This window comes from Phalaenopsis equestris, unplaced genomic scaffold (assembly GCF_001263595.1).
Source record: "Phalaenopsis equestris unplaced genomic scaffold, ASM126359v1 Scaffold000002, whole genome shotgun sequence".
NCBI lineage: Eukaryota > Viridiplantae > Streptophyta > Magnoliopsida > Asparagales > Orchidaceae > Phalaenopsis > Phalaenopsis equestris.
The window spans coordinates 392172-413695 of NW_018164444.1; the positions used below are offsets into that span (position 1 = coordinate 392172).

Here is a 21524-nt window from a genome sequence, read left to right on the forward strand (position 1 = left end):
CATTGTGGTTAAGGTATATTCTTTTAGTGTTGTGGATATTTAAAATAAAAAGAGTGCTAGAGTGTTTAAGGTTAATTAACTTAGGCTTAAATTGTATTTAGGAGTGATAAGTTTGGCTTTAGACAAAGTTTGATTTTAGATCATCTTAAATAATTGATATAACATTGTCCAGCTGAGGAGAATAAACTAAGTGCTTCATGGGAGACAACTCAAGTACTTTATTGTGTTTGATTTACTTCTATTGTGTTGATTTAGTATTTGAGTGTGAAGTAATGTGTGTTTTGCTTTGATTAGATTTCTTGTGTGAGTCAACTTGATTTCATATCTGACTTGTGTTTTTTTTTAGATTGGGTGCCCCCACATTGTTTCATAAGGCCTAAGCACCATCCCTATGAAATGGTACTCCAGCACTCTAGTGCAACATCTAGGCACCCCATTGTTCACATTCCAGCTTTATTTGGGAGCTTGGGTGCCTTAGCATATCAAAAATAAATTAACTTTTTAGCCTTCTAATTATTGCAAATGATTTATTTTCAGTTTCATGCCCTCTAATTTAGAGTTAGATGAGATTATTTTAATATTAGCTTGTAATTGGGGTGAGTGGAGAATTTGGGATGTGAAAAAATTTTTTTTTTATGATTTCATTTGCATGTCGAGTTTAAAGCTTAACATTATATAATTTCAGCAACTCATACCTTCTATAAATTATAGCAAGGTGACAAGAGAAAGTTCATTTTTGAATTCTTATATTTAGCGGGAGTTGTACATTAACATTGACTTTAGGATCAATAATTCCATTTTTAACATTCTTAAGGGTGGAACTACCATTGAGCCAGGGAATCCTTCTATAGTTTTTGCTTTATGTAAAGGCAGGGGTCAAGTATGAAAACTGGGAAGAACAAATAGATTCTCTGAAACCAAACCACCAAGCTCTCTCCAAAGAAGCTCCTTCCAAGTTCTCCTTCAACCCACCAATGGAAAATGATCAATCTCCCTAGGAAATGAGCACCCCCTCTGTTAAGCTCAACTCACTCTCCTCAATTGACCAAAATGTCCCCATTAGATCTCCATTGAAGCTTCTTGAGGGGGACTAAAAGAGGTATTATCCTCCCTCTTTTCCCATACCCGAGGATCATCATCACACCTCTACAATTTTGGCTGCTTCGGAAGTCTAATCGGACCACAAAATGATTATTTTTCATGACCTGTGAAGGAATTGGAGCCTAGGCACCTGGAGGGCTCCTAGGAGCCAATATACTGCCATGGTACTAACCTTTGGGGCCTAGGCACCACCCAGGTGGCGCTTACTTTCCCGGCTTTCGGAAAGAGGCCATTTTTTAAGTTGTTTTGGGCGCTTAACCCCCGGGATTGGCACTTAGGCACCCATTGTAGTGCCCACACACTAGAAACTAGTTCTAGAGTTCTAGAGGCCTGGATCACACGTTGAAGAAGACATTTGGGCGACTAGACGCACGGGGTAGGCGCCTAACCGCCGGTTTAGCCTCGAAACCCTGATTTACATTAGGAACACCCAACAAAGAATTTTCTAGATCCGTAAGCTATGGGCAACTCTATATGAGTAAAAATGTAGTTCCATAACTTTAAAATTGAATATTTTGATTAGCCATTCATGGGAGAAATGTGGTCAACGATCACCCTAAGCCACAACACGGGTAGGGTGTCCTGAACCCTAACTTTCTCGTAGTGCGTGTAGGAGGATTCAATGACTTCCCCAAGCCATGAGAGGATTCAAACAGATGTGTGGTGACTTCTAAACACAAAAATATGCACTGATTCTATCTTATTTCTAGACTGAGTCCCTCAAATGGCAGATTCTCTCGGGTAAGGCTAGATCACCGCCAACCCTAGCTCTTTACCCCGAACAAGTGCTAGAGAGTCTAGGGTGTCTTGAGTTACATGACACTACTAATGAATTGTACGTTATCACGAGTCATGCAGGTGGAAATTCCACCCTCATGCATAAAAAATTGATGCCAATAATGCCCAATATGCTCAAAATTTCATCCAAAATATAGAGAAGAGGGAAGTAGACACCACAATAGCAACGCTAGGATTTGCAGCCTTAGCGCCTAGGCACTACATTCAAGAACCTATGCGCCACATTTAGCCACCTAGAGCCCCATAAACTTAGAAATCTAACCCATGAAGGCGAAAAGTAGGCACCACGACTGCAACGCCTAGGTGTTAGTGACCAACACCTAGGCACCATAGACCAACACCTTGGGCCTAGTTCATATGATTTAATGGTTGGGAGCAGTTCACATGCGTCAATTCGTGAATCTATGATTTGAATGCAATTGACTGACACACTTAGAAGGGATACACGATACTTGAGGCATAAAGAATACTTCAAAAGCATTGGGAAGAGATTCACAAACTTGAGAAGTTTTGTAGTTGAGAAGAGAGACGGGTGAGGAGTGTGTTCTAAACTTCATTTTTTTTTGAGAAATAAAAGAGATAAGTTTGTAATTTTTTTGTATTTCAATTGAGTTTTATTTTGAATTTCTTATTTACGAATTTTCCTTTCAATATAATCATCATCTTGTTGTTTATAAGTATGATTTGTGAGTAGATTTGTCTTTTATCCCTTGGATTGGCTATGTAGGAATGATTAGTAAGAAATTTTTTGTGTGATTTCATGCAATTTTTCATAGGGTGATGTTTTAACCTTTAATGCATATTTTATTTTTGATATGTCTAGTTAAAATTTTAAAAAATGTTTTTAAATTTGAGATATAGAAGAATTCATAGTAGAATGATTAGAGTAACACACAATAGTTTAAGTGAATAGAAATATTGCCAGTAGATTAGTGCAAGTGATATCTTGGGCCAATCACATGTTTTAGAGGACTAAACTTATAAGATTATCGTCTACTAAAAGAATCATTAGTTTGAGCTAAAATTCCTATAAAACCAATTCAAAGGATAAATTTTTATGACTCTTGGATTCTTTAACCTTGTTAGTCTAAGATCGTTTTATTTCAAAAATTAGGATTAATCACGTTAACAAAATACCAAAACTTCTTACATTTAAGCTAGGTACAAAACCAACGTACTAGAAGTTTTTTTGCCTTGGAATTTAGCTCGTTCTCTATGGAATCGATACATGGGTTATGTTCGGTATATTACTTATATGATACATATAATTGTGTGATTAGGTAGTGTTTTACTGTATTTGGTTTGTATCGAATGGTAATGACTTTATTTTTATAAGGTTTGAAGTATTGAGGGCATTAAGAAGATGTTGAGGATGTAGATGAATATGCTTTGAGAAAGAGAAATATGTTATAATTCATAAACCTTAATGCAATTAATTTATAAATCAATCTAAAAGTTAACAAAACATAACACTTCAAAAAAAACAAGTATTGTGAGAAATCAAATGCTATTTCTCATTGAATTAATGAATATGTTACTTATAAATGAGTAGCTACAAAATACGTGAGAAGCACATAAGAAAACATAATAATTATTCCTATACAAAAATCCTTCTTGGACTAGAGTGGCTGCCCCCTAATTGACTCCTCATATTTTAGAAGCTATGGAAAACACTTCAGTTATAAACTATTTAATAAAATATCTTGATAAATGAGCTTAAAAAAAGGGGTTAACATTGAAAATTCTCTCCAAATTTTACATGATTAGGAATTACTTACCCACAAAATAAAATTAAAAATAAACCACAAATCATCATCATCATTGGCCTTTATAATAAGCAAAATGTGAGAGTACCTTGCTTGCTCCACGTGAATTTTAATAAACAATATCAGAAATTTTTTGGTTACCAAGATATCCACTAGTAATTTACTTTTGAAATTGGTCAAACACTAACAATTGCCACTCATCTTTGAGGTCGTGATTTCTCTTTTTTTTGTAAGGAGAGCTATGAAATTTTCACCTGACACCGTCTATCCTCTACCATTTTTTATTGCTAGCCACCCAAAACGTATTAAGGTGCACTATTTAGTATACTTTAACCATTAAAGTTCGATACTTATTTTCGTGGCTGCCAAATCTTCTCACTTATAAGAATCACTGTTAGGCCCATCACCCATCATCTCTCGACCTCAGGCATGACTTTGTTGATAATCATATGATGTTTACCAATAATCAAATCCTAACATGTGCTAATATGGATATCTAATGTTTGTCTTCCCCATCACTCGATATTCCCTTTTACATATTTTAGAGTTCTTGTACTAAATTTTGCTTTTTTTTTAACTATTCAGAATAGTTAATATCAATTGAACAAGGTCTGTCTAAGCAAATTAATATTGTCTTGTGATTTAGTTTGATTGAATATAAATTATTAGGTTTAATTAGTTTCATAAATTCTCAATCATGATATTAATTTATGCTAATTTGAATGTAATTAGCATAATTAAATTGATGTACAAATTATTAATTAAAATTAGTAATTTTCAATGCTATATGCAAATGTATGTATGCATATGGATTTATTAGCTAAAAAATAAATCTAATTTTATAGAAACATATTAATAAAAAATTATTTAACTTATAATTATTTTATTTAAATAGTTTAAATAAATGTAATTATATCATTGGCTTGGTATATCATTAAATAATGATTATTTGTGATGTTTAATTAGTCTAATTAAAAATATTATAGGCTAAATAGATATAATAAAATATTACAGTCATATAAATCTTAAAAGAAATAAATAATTTACTTTATTTAACAAAAATTAATATCTGTTATATCAAATATATTTTTTAATGTTAAATCACACAAAATTTACTGAGTCATCGTTCTTAGTTACTGAGCCCCTGAATCTCGAATTTCTTGAAGCCATCTCCCTCCCGGCTCGCCAGATCTGCCCCTTGGTAGGAGAAGCAGAAGAACTAGAAGAGAGAGGCAGGCGAAAATGGAGAAGAGCCAGGGGCTGGTGGATCTCTGTATTGAAGCCGCAACTGCAAGCAGTGAGAGCGTCGAGAAATGGCGGAGGCAGTGGAGGACTGTCGAGCGCCTTCCTTCTCAGCTCGCTGATGCTCTCTTCAGACGTCTACACAGCCGCCGCCTCCTTTTCCCATCCATTCTTGAGTTCTGCTTCTCTCTCTCACTCATCAACTTCATTCTATGAAGCAATCTTACTCTTTTTTTATGGTCGGGTGTACGAAGTAATTGAGGGACCGAAAAATCGACCGAAGTTTATGTTCTTATCGTCTCTTTATGTGATCGTGTCTCCTATTTTTATTTAACGTTTAGCCATTTATCTATTTTTGAACCTGTGTTTTGATTTTTGGAATTAGCTATTTGGTTACAGGGCTGTGAGTAGGGAAGAACACGACGGACGAAAACGGCACGTGTCTCTTTTCGGGCACAGTTAGGTTATGTTGACGGGAGGCTCCGCACTTGGTGTTGAAAAGCTGTAATCAGTGGCTTTATGAGACTCATAATCATCGCACTAATTGTTTGAATTTGATTTCATTGTTAACAAATCAACATATCATAATTATTCACCATTCAAGCAGCATAACAAACTTGTCAACACTGCGCATTGTCAGAACTGTACCTGCACCTTCTTGATGATTGATTCTAACTGTCATCTTCATCTTGGTCATTCAGCACAAATGGATAGCTTTACCATTCTATTCTACTGCTTTCCTCTGTCATCTATAGAACCATTGTATTACAGCAAACAATATGAGAAATACTTTACATTATGATCTATTAAAATTCTGCAAGATTAATGCTTTCAGGATTGTAATTTTGTTGCTTCTTTATGGTATTAGAGCTATCAACTTAACTGCAACCTCCCACCCTTCCCCAAGTCCTTTCTCATGGAGCAAACTGATCTCTTCTCCTCCAACACTTTTAATCCCTTAACATCACCCTTCATAAGCATGATTGAAAATCATCCCGCCATCCCAAAAAATTCGCACGGCTCGCCTCAAAATAGTCTCCACTGATCTCTTCTCGAAAGACAACTAGCCTATAGGGAAAACACAAGCCCTTAAACTCTTCACTGCAATGGTTTCCAATCTTTTCTCGATGGTACCACCACCTGCCTCCCAAAATTTACTCTCTCCACATCTAGTGCACCACTCCGCAACCCAATTACAACATTTGGCACCTTATTGATCCAAAACCAATGGCTGCCATCTTTTCAACCATCTCTACATTCATCCTACCAAATTATGTTCTCCACCTTTTTTGCACCTTGGTCATATGGACAATCTTCGAATGACGATGACAGCCTTCCAATTGCTCCCATCTAATTCTACTTATAAATGAAACTAACCACATTTCTATGGGCTCTCAAACTATTTCCTAATACCTTACAACCATCAATACACTCACCGACAACATTGTCACTGTCGGCTCAAGGCCTGACGTTGAAGACATCATTTTCTGTACTCTTAATGGTCTTCCACCATCATACCATTATTCAAATCAGTTATACAAACCAAACTAACTATTCGTCTTGATGACCTCTTCTCCCTCCCGTGCAGAGAAGAAATTAATCTAGCCGCTAATACCTCTAGAAAACTCAAGGTGCATGAAACGAAATACCCTACCCACGACATGAAGTTAGCTGCAGTTATATTTGCACTAGAGATTTGGAGGCACTTCCTTTATGGTGTTTGTTGCAAGATCTTTACTGATCATAAGAGCCTAATGCATATTTTGACTTAGAAAGAGTTAAACTTGAGACAAAGGCGATGACTCGAGTTGATGAATGACTATGATTTAGAGATTCCACCCTGGTAAGGCCAATGTGGTCACAAATGCTTTAAACAAAAAAATCTTTGACATATGTAGCTTGGATGATCACACAATAGCATCAGTTAACATTGAAGATGGAGTGACTCTAGCTTGAGATAATACTGACTGGAGAATATCCTGTCATGTATCAATCGTCAGTTCAACTTACACTTTTGGACTGTATTCGTGCAGCTCAGATGATGAATGCAAACTTACTACAACTGAGAGAGAATGATTTTGAAAGGAGATGAAACTTATAGATCAAGATGAAACTTTTAGATTTCAGAATCGACTATTTGTTCTGGATCAAGAAGGCTTTCGAAAGGAGATACTTCGTGAGGCGCACTCTACTCCATATTTTGCCTATCCAGGTAGTAATAAGATGTATCAAGATTTTGAGAAGCTATTTTGGTGGTCTGGTTCGAAAACCACTGTAACTAAGTTTATAACCAATTGTTTGATCTTTCAGATGGTTAAGACCAAACATCAAAGACCTGGTGATCTATTGCAGCCCCTTCCCATTTCAGGGTGTAAATAGGAGATTTCCATGGACTTCATTGTTGGCTTGCCGAGATCGAAACAAGGACATGATGCTATTTGGCTTCTGGTCGATAGATTGAGTAAATCAGCTCATTTTATACCAATCAAGTAGACCTATTCAGTGGATAAATTAGTCAAGCTCTAAATAGATAACATCTTTTGATTGCATGGAATTCCAACCGTCATTGTATCAGATCGAGATGAAAGATTTTCTTTCAGGCTATGGAATCAAGTGCGAGAAGCTATGGGCACAAGATTGAACCTCAATACTGTTTTTCATGCTTAGACAGATGAACAGTCAAAGCACACTATTTAAACCTTAAAAGACTTGTTGAGAGCTTGTATTTTTGACTTCTGAGGTAGTTTGGAGGACTATATTCTATTGCTAGAGTTTGTTTATAATAATAGTTCAGGCTAGTATTAACATGCTACCATACGAAGCACTTTATGGTAGAAAGTGTAGATCTCTCTTGTGTTGGTTTGAGGTAGGTGAAAGACGAATATTTGGACTTCAATTAGTCGATCAAGCTACCGAGGAGGTTCATCATATTTGAGATTGACTACGTGCGACCCAAGATCGTCATAAGTACTTTGACCCACAACTCAAAGAGATTGATATTAATGCTGGAGATCAAATTTTTTTGAAGGTTTCACCTATGTGCAGAATCACATGATTTGGCCGACTAGAAAGCTTCATCCTCATTTTATTGGTCCTTTTGATGTCATGGAGAAAGTCGATAGTGTTTCATGTCGTTCGACTCTTTCTCTAAAACTTACAGGAGTACATAATATTTCTCATGTTTCTATACTTCCACTTTATGTGCAGTGCATGATGACTCTCATATTATTTGGTATATGCTATTGGTGATTCAGGGAGTCTTGAGTTATGAAGAAGTACTGGATTGCTTCTTGGAATGTGAAGTTAGACAGCTTTGCCGTCGATCAATTTCCTTTGTTAGAGTACTTTGGAAGAACCAGTTAGAACGAGAAGTAACTTGAGAGATTGAAGAAGAGGTGATCGTGAAGTACCCACGGTAGTTCCATAACTAAGGTCTAAATTTGAGGATCAAATTCTTTTAATGAGGGTAGTATGTAAGTGCCAATTTTTTTTTTCTTCTTTGCTCGTTGCCTTACTGACTTTCCAATTCTTAGCTCTTTTTTTCTGCGCTTGATTTCTTGCTCTCCATTCCTGCCTCAGGTTACCGCCTCCTTGTTCTATATAAGGGCTATGGGATGGAAACCTCGCCTGAACCTGCTCCACAGCTTCAAAGCCTTAGCTCTCCTTCGCCTCCTTCTGTAGCCATTGAAACCCTGGCCTCCCTTTCTCCTCGTTTCACCCAAAACCATCGGTTTAGTGACCTAACCCTTGCGACACAGTAGCGATTAGAGCTAGCCGAGAAGGCAACCGTGGGATCATGGCGCACAGAGACCACCGAAACTCCTTACTCCTTCCTCGACCGAGCAAGCACCGTGTGCCTATCCTCTTCTTTTTTTTTTCTTCTCTCATTTTATTCTAATATAATTCATATATATATACACTAAGATTGGTTAGAGGCTATGATATGAGCCTCCAACCAACCTCATGTGTCTGACCACTCGACTAACCACACATAAGCAGATTCAGGGTGTCTGTTAAAAACGTCTATATAATTATAAATAAAAACTGAATAATAAAAGACTGGATCAAATTTGAAATGATTGCATGTTTCCTTGAGATAATTGAACCTATTTTGTTTATAACTCTCTTGTTATCTTATGATGTTATGTATGCACATAGTAAATGTCTTTCTTTGTTGTTTATACTTTAATAATTAGCTCTTATTTACTTTGTTGTTCGTCAAACTCACTCTTTGATATTTTTGCTTAACATTGCATAACATCTTCTATTCAACTACAAGCAGATCATCTCCACCGGAGCAGATTTTTTTCAGTTTTAGGTTTCCTGTTTTGGTATATTTTCAATATTTGCTTTAGCTATTGTATTTTTCTTTTTGGGTGTGGATAGTCGTTCACTGTTGTCATTTTGGCTTTTGATTGTTAGTTTTTTTAATTTTCTTTTAATTGTATCAGTAGACTATTAATTATGGAATAAAATTTATATTTTTTTGTTTATTCTTGTTATTATTTTTTGCATATAATTTTCTTTTTAAAAATACAAAACATGTTAAATTTATTTCATCATGTTTTGCTTTGCCGGGTGTATTATCTTCCGGACTCATGGTGTGACATCATCAATGTTCATATGATTTGTTTTTGGATTTTGACATGTCATCTCATCTCACACTCATCCTCAACAACCTGCAACAACATCAGCTCAACTTCAGCCTCAACCAAGTCACAACGGGCAATCCATTCCCATAGCTCACTTAGACAGGCCTCGTCTCCACCCCAACATATAAGGTCTTACTCTCTACTATACTACATGTTCCTAAATTATCTTACAGCCACTTATCTGTTCACAAATTAGCCCTTGATAACAAATGCTTCTTCTTCTTTAATGCTACTGGTTTTCACATTCAAGACAAGCACATGGTAGACTCTCCTCCAAGGTTGCAACCTTAGAGGCCCCTACTCCCTGTCTCAAGCTGTGTACCTTCCCCTATCCAAGCACTACAATCTACCTCATCAAACTCTCTATGGCCTCAACATCTTGGACACCTTCACTGCCACTTTTTTGCTATCATAAAGCAACCAAATCACTGCATAAATCTGCTATATATTGTATTTTGTCATGTATATAGCTCTACTAAAATACACAAATTATCCTTCCTAAAAGGTAGCTATAACTATAATGCATTATAATTAATTTACTCTAATGTATGAGATCCCTCGCTGATTGTCTCTATCTGCAACTATGAGTACTATTTTTCCTTCATTGATGCATACCCTTGCTTTTGTTGGATATTTCCACCGCTAAACATATCCAAGACTACTCAGTGAGTTTCAACACCTAGTGGAAAAAAATTTCAATACTAATATTAAATATCTCCACTATGATGGTGGAGGTGAGTATAACAATAACGTCCTCAACAAACACATTTGAACTCATGACATTCTCCATTAATGTAGCTATCTGTATACTTCCAAACAAAATGAAGCCGTAGAAAGAGAACATCACCACCTTTTAGACACCTCTAGGGCACTTCTACTTGACATGTATTTCCCCCACCACTTTTGGGTCGATGCCCTCCTCACTGCCAACTATTTTATAAATTGTCTTCCATCCCAAACCATCCCAGTCCGCTTATCGGCTTCCTTACAAGCTAAAACACTCATTTTTCCCACCCTTTAGGCACACAATTTGGCTCTCCGATCCCCAACTTCTATCTTTTTAGGCTACTTATCCAACTACATTGTTTATTGATGCTATGTCACTTCCCAAAAACTCATTCTCTCATCATGTCTGCTTCTATGAAACCTCCTCCTTCCTATACAAAAACAACTCCCCGCTCACCCCCTTACAAACACCTCATAACCACGTCTACTTTTGACACTCACCTCTTCCCTCTATTCCACTCCACACGACAACTAATATCACCCCAAATCTTCCCCGCTGCTGTTATTGCTGGCAACACAACCTCCCAATTCTACTATCCCAGTAACCACCAACACTCCTTGCTACCATACCTGCTTAGCACCTCAACTTATCCCATGCAAGCAAGTTTCAAAGCTGGTTCTCTCGAACCCAAACAAATTTTGGACCTAAAATATCTCATCTCCCCAACCAATTTAAATCCTAATATCACTTGCTTTGCCCAAAAAATCAAACTTCATCACTAGCATCTAGCCACGTTTGAAGAATTCTTAGCTCTATAACAGCTAGGCACATGACACTTGAACCTCCCCATCATACCAAAACTTACTAGTTTGTAAATGGAACTATACAACCAAATACAACTCCATGCCTTGTCGCAAATAGCTTTAAACAATAATATGACATTGGTTATCATGAAACCTTCAATCTAGTTGTCAAAGTACCTACTAATCATGTTCTTAACCCTGTCACCCACTACAAATGGAAAGTTCAATAACTCAAAGTTCCAATTCCTTCCTACATGGTAAAACTTGATGACAGTGTTTACTTGTCCTAACTACCTGGATTCTTGAACCCACAATATCTGACTCATGCCTGTCTATTGCATAAAAAAATCTATGTCCTCAAGTAAGCACCTTGTCAATAACACTCTACTTTCTCCAATCATTTACTCACCTAAGACTTCCACCTAAACTTGGATGTCCCATCCCTACTAATTTACAAGCATAATGACACGTACCTCTATCTTTTAGTTTATGTGAATGTTATCCTCCTAAAGGGCATTAACAATTCTGTCGTCAGTGATCTCAGCAACAATCTCAACACAACCTTCTATATCAAACAACTAGGCACAATCTCCACCTTGGAATACTAGTCTAAGAACCGCAATTAGGCTTCTTCACCAAACTAATTTTCACCTCAACATTTGCACACTCAGGACTGTCCTCAGCCCACTCCTATACAAAAACTCCCCTCATACCCAAAATGAACAACCTCTCTTCCATCCTCAAGGATATCAGCATACCCACATCTTATCTGCTCACTACAATACCTCACTATTACCAGACTAGACATCATACATGCCATTAATAAACTCAGAAAAAACATACACCATCATCTCAATTGTCATCTCCAACCCCTTAAACACTTATCCCCTATCTTAAAGGTACATACTTCTATGATCTTCCTATCACCATAGGAGATCTATCTTTACAAGCCTACTTGGATTCAGATTGGGCCGAGGACTCTCAAAACTGCACATCCACAAGAGGATATTGTTCATTCCTCAGATAAACTCTCATGTCATCTATAATCAAGAAACCATCTACTATTGCTAACTCCTCGACATAAGCAGAATATAGTGCACTTGCCACTACTATTGTTGATGTCTTATGGTTACACCGGATATTGCAGGAATTCCATCTTTTCATCACTCAACCCACATCCATCTGTCTGATTTTAGCTCAGCTATAGCTCTTGTTCACAACCTTGCTTCCATGGCCCAAAAAAATACATTGAAGTTGACTATCACTTCATTCATAATCATTTGGATTCCAAAGTTATCACTGTCCTTCATCACATGACACAAGATGAAACAGTTGATATACTCACCAAAGCTCTTTCTGTCTCTAGTCATCAACTTTTACGAAACAAGCTAACAACGACACTTCTGGATTGTCAGCTAATCGACACGTCAGAATTATTCAACATCTGAGCAGGATAACATACTTTGCATCACTGCACAGGCCAGGATGGTAACATTGCCTGCTTCACCATTGTATTATGGCAAGCAATGTGCATAAGAATACTTTACAACATGATTTAATAAATTATCTGCAAAATTGATGCTCTCAGGATTATAATTCTGCTGCTGCTTCAATTTTCTTTTCTTAAATTTGGGAAATTTTGAAGGAAATGCCAGCGTTTGGCTCTCATTTATTATCAAAATTCATTGATGTAGTTTTTATATCTTGGACGCTATGGTAGAAGTGAAAATACATTTGTGAATATTCAAAAGATTTGACTGTTAGCCCTTAAGTCGAGTGGAAAAGTAATTTGTAAATTTCTTTAATTTCTTTGTGAGAATAGGTTTTGATGCCTTATGGGAGCATATTTACCGTGAAACCACTTGCTTGCTTGGAGGTTGAACTGACATCCTAACCTTTTTTTTCAATGCTTTCTATGGTTACTCTACTGTCGCTAGCCATATTTGATTTGTGTTTCCCTTTAGAAATCTTTTTCTTAGGTTTTTTGTTTTTTGAAGTTAGGTTTGAATTAAGTGTTGATTAGATAATTCCATTATTTTCCAACCAGATGAATTTAAATGGTGACATATTTTATGTGTAACATTGTAGTTCTATATTCGTTCATTGATAAATTTTTTTTTCCAGCCTTGTTGCAGGGAATGCTTGAAAGTTTTCTTAAGCAAGTTTATATTCATGGTTTGTATATCTGATTAATGGAAATTGAATTTGCAGAGTTTTCCAGCTTTCTGTCGAAATGGTTGACTTGAGTGGTGAGAGTTGTGTGGATACTGAGTGGATGGTTTACCTGGGTGCATTTCGTTGCTTGCATAGTTTGAATATTGCAGATTGCAAGAACATCAATAATTTTGCTCTGTGGCATCTATCAGGTTTAATTTCATTTGGGGGCATCTTTTTTTTTTTTCTTAATGACTGTATACTTTTGATTTTATGATAAAATGGGACTTGAAGACAAATTCAACATATATTTTGAAGATACCTCACATAGGTTATGCCCATGGAATGACCTTTGGTTGTGCTTCAAAATATTAAAATGTAATGGAAGCGTGGCTGTTTTTTATTCAATAAACTTCTATTATTTGCGAAGTAAAAACTAGTCTGTTTGAAAAGTTTTGTTGTTTAGGTCTTAAAGCTATATATTTTTTCTTCTTTCTTTAGCGTAGATATCGAGCAACTTGAGTAGCTCCACACGCAGAATTTGTTTTAGCTCTCCAATGAAATGGCAAGGTTTCAAATGTCACAACAACAACAAAAACAACAAAGACTTAATCCCACTACGTGGGGTCGGCTACATGAATCCTTTTTCTCCATTGCATCCTATTTAGTGTCATATTTTCAAATTCTAGTAAATTAAGATCATTTTTAATACAATAAACCCAAGTCTTCCTAGGTCTACCTCTGCATTTCTTAACACAAGTCGAATCTAAAACATCTACGCTCCTAATCGGATCATCAGATGGTCGACGTTTAATATGACCAAACCATCTAAGACGACTTTCTCTAATTTTGTCCGTCATAAGAGCTACACCAACCCTATCACAAATATATTCATTTCGCATATTGTCTCCAAGTGTAAAGCCACTCATCCACCTAATCATTCTCATCTCGGCAACACTTAACTTATTATTGTGCTTCTCTTTTAAAGGCCAACATTCAACGCCATAGAGCATTGCAGGACAAGGTTTCAAATGTGACGAAAAAATATTTTAACTTCAGTAATTGATCAGTCTCCTTTTATTTTCACTTTTATTTATTTTTAGTATTTGCGCATCAAAATGCAAATGGTGCACCCACTTGCATGCCAAATACTTCAAACTTGCAATTAAGTGTGAAAAGCTGCAGCTCTCTAGCAATGGGTTATAGGACGGGAGACTAGATAATTATTTGAGTATTCATTTGCATGTCGGCTTTCTTATTTGGTAAAATTTCTATATCCTTTTAATTTGATGATGGCAGCGCATGCCAGTGCTACTTCTATGAGTCATACAATCATCAAGCTTATTTCAGATTTACAGCTCTTAAATGAGTCTTTTTTATCATTGAAATTCTATATTTCTTGCATTTTTTTGGGTTAATTTGAAGCTGCATCCAAATTCTACTATTATTAAGTATACGTAGTTGAAAAGTAAGCTTAAGCAAGGAGAAGAATTCAAGGCTAGAGCAAGGGTATGGCCTCAGGGTTAAAAACTATAAAAAACTTACAAGTCAACCGAACTAGACAGGAGACACAAGCTAATTGAGCCAAAAAAAGCAGGAAAAAATGAAAAAAATCATGGAAAGGTGGAATCCAACCAATATTTGCCCAGTATCCACTCTTCTAGTACCAAGTTTTTTTAATGCGATGCCAAACCTACCATTGGATCTCTTTAGCTAGTGCAGATTTGATTTGGAGTAAGAGTCCCTGTCAAACGCCCTAGCATTTCTCTCCAACCCAAATAACGTAGAACGAGGTGGCAACACTAAACTAGGGAGATCCTTACAACTTTATATAAGTGAATGATGTAGATGTGACCTACTGAATAATGGATGATAGGTTATGAGTAGACAGAATGAGTCACACTATAGAAAAGCAAAGATAAACAGAAAACTAGAGAAAGGCTAGTGAATTTCAAGTTGGTTTAAGTTTTTTGGGAGTATAAATACATAGGAAATCTCAACGAAAGAATATCCACAATTGATAGTTTTTATCTTGACAAAAATCAAATCACATCTTTTAAAAAGGAAAAACTTTCACTAGGGATTGTCGTAGTAAATGTGGATAAAAAACTTTTTGATGGCCCCCAATGGAGAGAAGAAGAGGTCTTGGAGACCTGGTTCTCCAGACTAGAAATGGGCACGATAAGGAGTTGTTGATGATTTGGCCACAATCCACACGTAGTTCTTTGGTGCTGGAAAGAGGATATGCTCTAGGCATTTTGTTGACAAGGATGGCAGATGCAGGTGTCTTTAAAGATCCCAATAATTGAGATTGTTGCATTGTCGATTTGATGAATAGTCATAACGCTCACCCCGGTATCAAAGCATATAGAGAAAGAATGAAGGTCTCCTAGAATTTACTTCTCTCTTCCCTGAAGGAGAGGCCATCTGAGTGGGTGAGGTGGGACTAGGAGTACGACACCCCAGAGATGGCCATAATGAATGCACAAGTAAGAGGCCCAAAACCATCTCCTCTAATAATCTTTTAAACAAGCCTTGGCCTTGAAGCAAGGGCAATAGTAGGAAAGGATGGATGGCTAGCCCTTGGCAGCCAAAGGGGAGCAATCTGCCTCAAATCTATCACCTGCAAACTCTCTATGGAATCTATAAAAAAGAATCTGAAACCACAAGCCTTAATCTTTTTTTAACCCAAGAAGCATTTATTTTGTTTAGCTATGTGTTACCTTAAATTTAAGAATCTCATGTGGCCAACTATTGTCAAGTAAAAATAATTTAGTTGTGCAGTCGTGGTGGTAGTTTTGTCTGAAGATTTGTAATTCTTCAGTCAGATAAATGAGAAAACGTTTCGAATAAACCCTTGAATAGTTTGTCATTAAAATTAATATGATTTCAAATTTGCAGTTGCGGTAGAGTTCTGTGTTATTCCTATAACTTGTCTTCTTTTTCATTTAGCACAAGTAATAAATTTGACTTATTTTTTCGTTCTCTAGGAGTTAAAACAAATGATACCTGTAATTGTTTATTACCACTTGGACTAATAAGAGGCGTGAGTTTATAAGCTAATTTGCGAAGAATTTTCCTTTGGATGGGCAATATATTATGTTATTTCTAAAAAGTGCTGGATCTGTTGATTTTAATAGTGTGTAAATAAAATATTAAATGAATAGCAAATATGGTTATGCCACAAAGGTTTATGCATGACAACCTAAAGGATCTTTTGAGGGTTTAGTAAATTTTTCCTTGTTTAATGATTCAGTGGCTCTTTCATACTCTTGATGGATGGCAGGTTGGAAGGACTATTTACATTTTATAAGAACTGAGAGCTTTGCAATCTGAGTATGCTTTTCTACATAAGTTCATAAATCTAGCTTTTTGTGGTTACAACTTAAACATATTTGTCCTGTTACACTTTGTCAAATGTGACAATAGGGAGAAATTAAAGGTAATTGTGCGAAAGGCTACTATATTGCTTTGCAACGCATGAAGAGCTTTCAATGTTTCTTAGTAAGAAACTTGTTCGATATTATATTTTCAATATATAGGTGTAGAGATGCAAACGTTCGAAGCCAAGTCAGGCGGTACTTTCTTGAGCTTTTGTGTTTATGTTTAAGCTTGGCTCATTTGACATTACGATTGTTTCTGCCGGGTTCATGGTCATTTAATATGATGATAATCGAGTTATTATCAAGCAGGTTAATGGGTAGTATTATCTAGTTAGTTGATTTTTAAGCAAACGATTTTTATCAAGCAAAGTAAAATTGGTGCCATCGAATTATTTTTTCAACCAAACGAGTCTTATTTAACAAACTAATGAGTAGTGTGATTGAGCTACTTATTTCTAATCAAATGAGCTTTATTAAGCTGTTGAAGTAGTTACTTTTTGAATTTAAAAAATAAGCAACCTTTAAATAAACGTGCTACAAAATAAATAACTAAAATAAACATAAAATCATGTAAAATAAGTGGATAAATAAACATACAAGCCTTTATCTTCTTTTATGTATTATGAATTAAAAAAATATTTTAATTTAATATAAATTAGTTTTAAATTGAGCTTTAATTAATTTTATTTACAAGATTTAAATTAAATTTTAACCAATATTATACACAAGCATTAAATCTAATTTTTAATTGAGCTTGTTGGCGAACTTGTTCATTCACTTTAAATGAAAGTGTTCATTAACTTATTAAAGAGCTTATTTACGAGCTTTAAATAATATTTTTTGTTAACATCAACAAATTAAACAAAAACAAAGAGTTGTTCAAGTTCATCCATTTAACAATTGTGTATTTATAAGGTGTTCAAATTTGTTCAATTTGTTAATTAAACAAACATGACTGAGCTTTTATCAAGCCGAGCTATCAGTATTTTATTGAATGCTTGGTCCGTTTGCAGCCCTGTTGGCCTTATTTGCAAATTGAATGTCTAAAAGGTTTCATGTAAATGTTTAACTATTCTTGAACCATTGGGCCTTACTTTAGTTATGTATTACTTAAGTCCGACTAATCAAACAAACTTGGCTTTGCTCTATTGGTCCATATGGGTATGTTTGTTTTATTTTGGTGTGATGTGTTTCTTTGATAAATTGAATTAATTGAAAGCCGGAAAATGCATGTTGGGTTGCATGTCAATCAAGAATCCGAGAATCTGGATTCATTCAAGATTGTGCATTCTAGTTTTCAAGAAACAAATCAAATTTGGTTCTGTTTGGAGTGGAGTTAGATTAATTAAAGCTGACTGAGTGCCCATCCCTAGTTTATTGTTTTAATTTTGCTCTATGGTTAAATGCCTATTAGTCCATTTTCCAAAATAGTGGGGCAATAAAGCACGTGTTCATGTTGAATGTCATAACGATTAACAGTATTTATGTTTTATGTTCAAGGGCACAATAACCTAAAAGAATTAGACCTGTCAAGATGCTCAAGGGTCACAGATGATGGCATTAAGCATTTATTGTCCATTTCAAGTTTGGAGAAGCTATGTGTGTCAGAAATAGGATTGACTGTTGATGGAGTGCTCTGCCTCTCTTCTTTTGTAAATCTCCGTGTGTTGGATCTGGGAGGGATTCCTGTCACTGATAAGGCACTATCATCGTTACGGGTAAATTCAGATTTTTTGAATACGACATCTATGTTTGTTCTAGTTATAAAGTGTAAATCTATTCTCTTACTTGATTGGATTCATTTTCTGAAGTTACTATAAATAAAGCAGCGGTGGCGTTTATGATAGGCAACATCTTCTGTAAATGTTTTAATGATCTTCTATTGGTTGGGGTTGAGGGGTCTGAAGATTTCAACTTTGTTATTCTGCCCTCTTAAAAAATTCCTGTCATCAAATATCCTTTTGTTATTTACTGCAGGTGTTGACACGGCTTGAGCACTTGGATTTATGGGGCAGTGAAATTTCCAACATTGGTGCTGCTACCTTTGAAAAGTTCCCTTTGTTGAGTTTTTTGAATATAGCTTGGACCAAAGTTACCAGATTACCTTTTCTTTCTATTGCTTGTTTAAACATGAGTAACTGCACTATCCATTCTATATTTGAAGGAGACAAAAGAGCCACTCCTACTTTGTCAAAGTTAACTGTTATTGGAGCAACTTTTTCTCATGCAGATCAGGTTTTTTCAGGTCTCCAATCAGACTGCTTGAAATTCCTGGATATATCTTACTCAAACATTGGCAACTTCAATTTTTTGGTTTCCTTGAATAACTTGGAACATTTAAATCTTAGTTATACTCAGATAACAGATGGTTTAATGGAGCAAGTAGCATCATCTGGAGAGAAATTGAGGTATTTAAATCTCAGTAATACCAAGATAACTTCCCATGCTTTGTCTGTATTAGTTGGATGTACTCCAAACCTTGATACTTTATCTTTATCCCACACTTTGGTTGATGATACCTGTTTCATGCATATGAGCATGACACCTTCTTTGCGAGTAATTGACTTGAGCCATACAAGAATTAGAGGTGAGCGTCTCGTAAATATAAGCTTAATGACTGCCTTTCACGAGGATTTGTGTATGTTCTAATCCCTTTTCTGCTATAATACTAGGCTTTGTTTATTCTCACAGAGAGAGTTCAGATAAATTACTCTCGCTTGGTGCACTTCAGAATCTCACTAACTTGAGAAGCCTGAATTTGGAAGATACAAAAGTGATGGATGAGGCGCTTCAACCCTTATCTCTTCTCACAGAACTGGAGTGCTTATATCTGAAGTGTGAATTCTTAACTGAAATCTCACTCCATGTGATTGCATCTCTTCAGAAATTAAAATTTCTTGGGTTTCGTGATGCCGTGCTTACAGAAGAAGGCCTTCTTTCTTTTAGGCCTCCTCCATTACTTTGCGTATTTGATCTCAGAGGTTGTTGGCTTTTGTTGGCCAATACCATTTCTTCATTCTGCAAAAAATACCAGCAAGTTGAGGTCAGACATGTGTATGCCAGCAATCGATTTGAGGATGAAAATGTTTCTTATGGCTCATCTGCATCATTCAGAACTACTAAAGTACCTCTGTCAAGACCCAGAACAGTGGGATCATCTAATGCTTCATTTATGGGTTAGCCCAAAAATGCATCAAATTTTTTTCACTTGTTTCCTTACTTCTTTTGTTATTTTTATGGTGATTTTTTCCTTAATTTTAAAATTATCTTTCTGAACAGATGAGAGAATGAAATATAGCACAGAAGACTTATTAAAGTTGGAGAACTCACCTGGATTCAGCAGTATACTGAAAGATCTAGATCTGTTGCCTGAGAGTTTGAGGAAGATGTAATGTTCATCCAATTCTTTACCATGTTTCGGCTCATTTTTGTGTTTTGTCATTTCATGAAGTTGTTATGGTTTGTGATAGTTATCTATTAACGTAGATTTTGGATTGCATGGTTGCTGATTTACTAGGATATTGTTCGAAGATATGGCTTTAGTATTTTATACTCATAACAAGTTAGTATCACTGCTAACTCATTTTGCTATAGCCAAATGCACTAGGTGATTTTGCTTCTTGTTGTTTGACAGCTTCACATGGGGTCACAGGGAGGATGAATTATTAGAATCGAATTGGTTGAGAGAAAAATATGGTCCCAAATTAGATGTGGAATAAAAATTGAATTTTTAATATACTAGGAGTGGATTTTATATTTTGATACTTTTTAACTCTGGCTTGTTTCGGGGCCATTAATTAGCATATTTGTTCCCTCGATGTTAAACTATAATTATCTGTTTGCATTGTCTTGCATTCCTCGTACAAACTTTTATAGAGAAAGTGCCATAAAAAAGTGCCTTGAAAATGATTAATATGGGGTCATTATAAAATCTATAGATTGAGTTAGTGTTTATCTTGAAATCGATTAAGAAAAAAAGCTATTGAGCTAAGCTATTTTGTTGCGATGCCAGCCATTACATGAAAGAAACTCATGCCCATGACATTTTAGCTCATGGGTGAGTTGGCACTATAAATTTAGAACAAGTTAGATAATGTATTGATTTAAAAGTTTATGGCAAAGAAACATTCAAAATTATTGAAGTTCAATGAAAAGTTTATATAAAAAATAGGTAATGAGAAAAACTTTCAAGAATTTCATTCTCTTCTTTGTACAAGAGGAAATGTATATATACAACCCTCAGAGATATTATAAATTAGAAAAATCAAAAAAAAAAAAAGCCAATCAGTGAGGTGGTAGTGAGCCAATCAGTGAGGTGGTAGTGGAGATGGATATAATAGTATAGAGCATTGGTATGTGTGCATTAATTTAACAGGGGCTCGATCCGTATGGCTTATGTTCTTTGTTATCCAAGGGTCATAAATAAATAGATCCAACGGTACAAAGTCTTGATTCGTGTGCTTTTAATTATTTGTGTGAGTGAAGCATAAATTCAACACTCTCCTCAAATTTGATGGTAGAGACATTTCATTCTAGGTGCCCGTTTGGGGCAGCTTATTTTGGTGCGGCGGTGTTTTGAAAACGCTGCCTTGGTGTTTGGTTAAGACATTCGGCCCCGCGTTTTAAAAAAAGACATTCGGCCCCGCGTGTTTTATTTCCTTTTACAGATCGCACGCGGGGCTCCCTGTGCGTTCGACATTTGTTAGGGCTTGAATTCATCCCGTGCCCCTGTGAGATATCTCTCGTGCTCTCCCTCGCTATCTCCTTTCCCGATCTTCTCATTCGTAGACATCGATTCTTCTGGTGAGATCTATATGTCGCTATGCTTTCTGGTTGGTTTTATGGCTTGATCTTCTCTGGTTGGTTTTATGTGGGTCAATTCGATTGTCTTTACTTTT

The 21524-nt window shown here is 35.9% G+C and overlaps 1 protein-coding gene across 1 annotated transcript; it reads left to right on the forward strand.

The window, feature by feature from the left end:
- The first annotated feature begins 4794 nt into the window (after positions 1 to 4794).
- On the forward strand, positions 4795 to 20303 carry LOC110022442 (LRR receptor-like serine/threonine-protein kinase GSO2). Its single transcript, XM_020721395.1, has 6 exons — positions 4795 to 5083; positions 13301 to 13455; positions 18127 to 18344; positions 18604 to 19213; positions 19299 to 19802; positions 19906 to 20303. The coding sequence occupies exons 1-6, from the start codon at positions 4908 to 4910 to the stop codon at positions 20016 to 20018; spliced, it is 1776 nt and encodes a 591-aa protein (XP_020577054.1). The 5' UTR covers positions 4795 to 4907; the 3' UTR covers positions 20019 to 20303.
- Positions 20304 to 21524: the final 1221 nt, after the last annotated feature.

What these genes read in the sequence shown, in the direction of transcription:
- LOC110022442 (XM_020721395.1), top strand. Translation starts at nt 4,908, where the DNA reads ATGGAGAAGAGCCAGGGGCTGGTGGATCTCTGTATTGAAGCCGCAACT. An exon ending in CTTTTCCCATCCATTCTTGA is followed by an intron (nt 5,084 to 13,300) that starts GTTCTGCTTCTC and finishes TTGAATTTGCAG; the next exon opens with AGTTTTCCAGCTTTCTGTCG. An exon ending in ATCTAATGCTTCATTTATGG is followed by an intron (nt 19,803 to 19,905) that starts GTTAGCCCAAAA and finishes CTTTCTGAACAG; the next exon opens with ATGAGAGAATGAAATATAGC.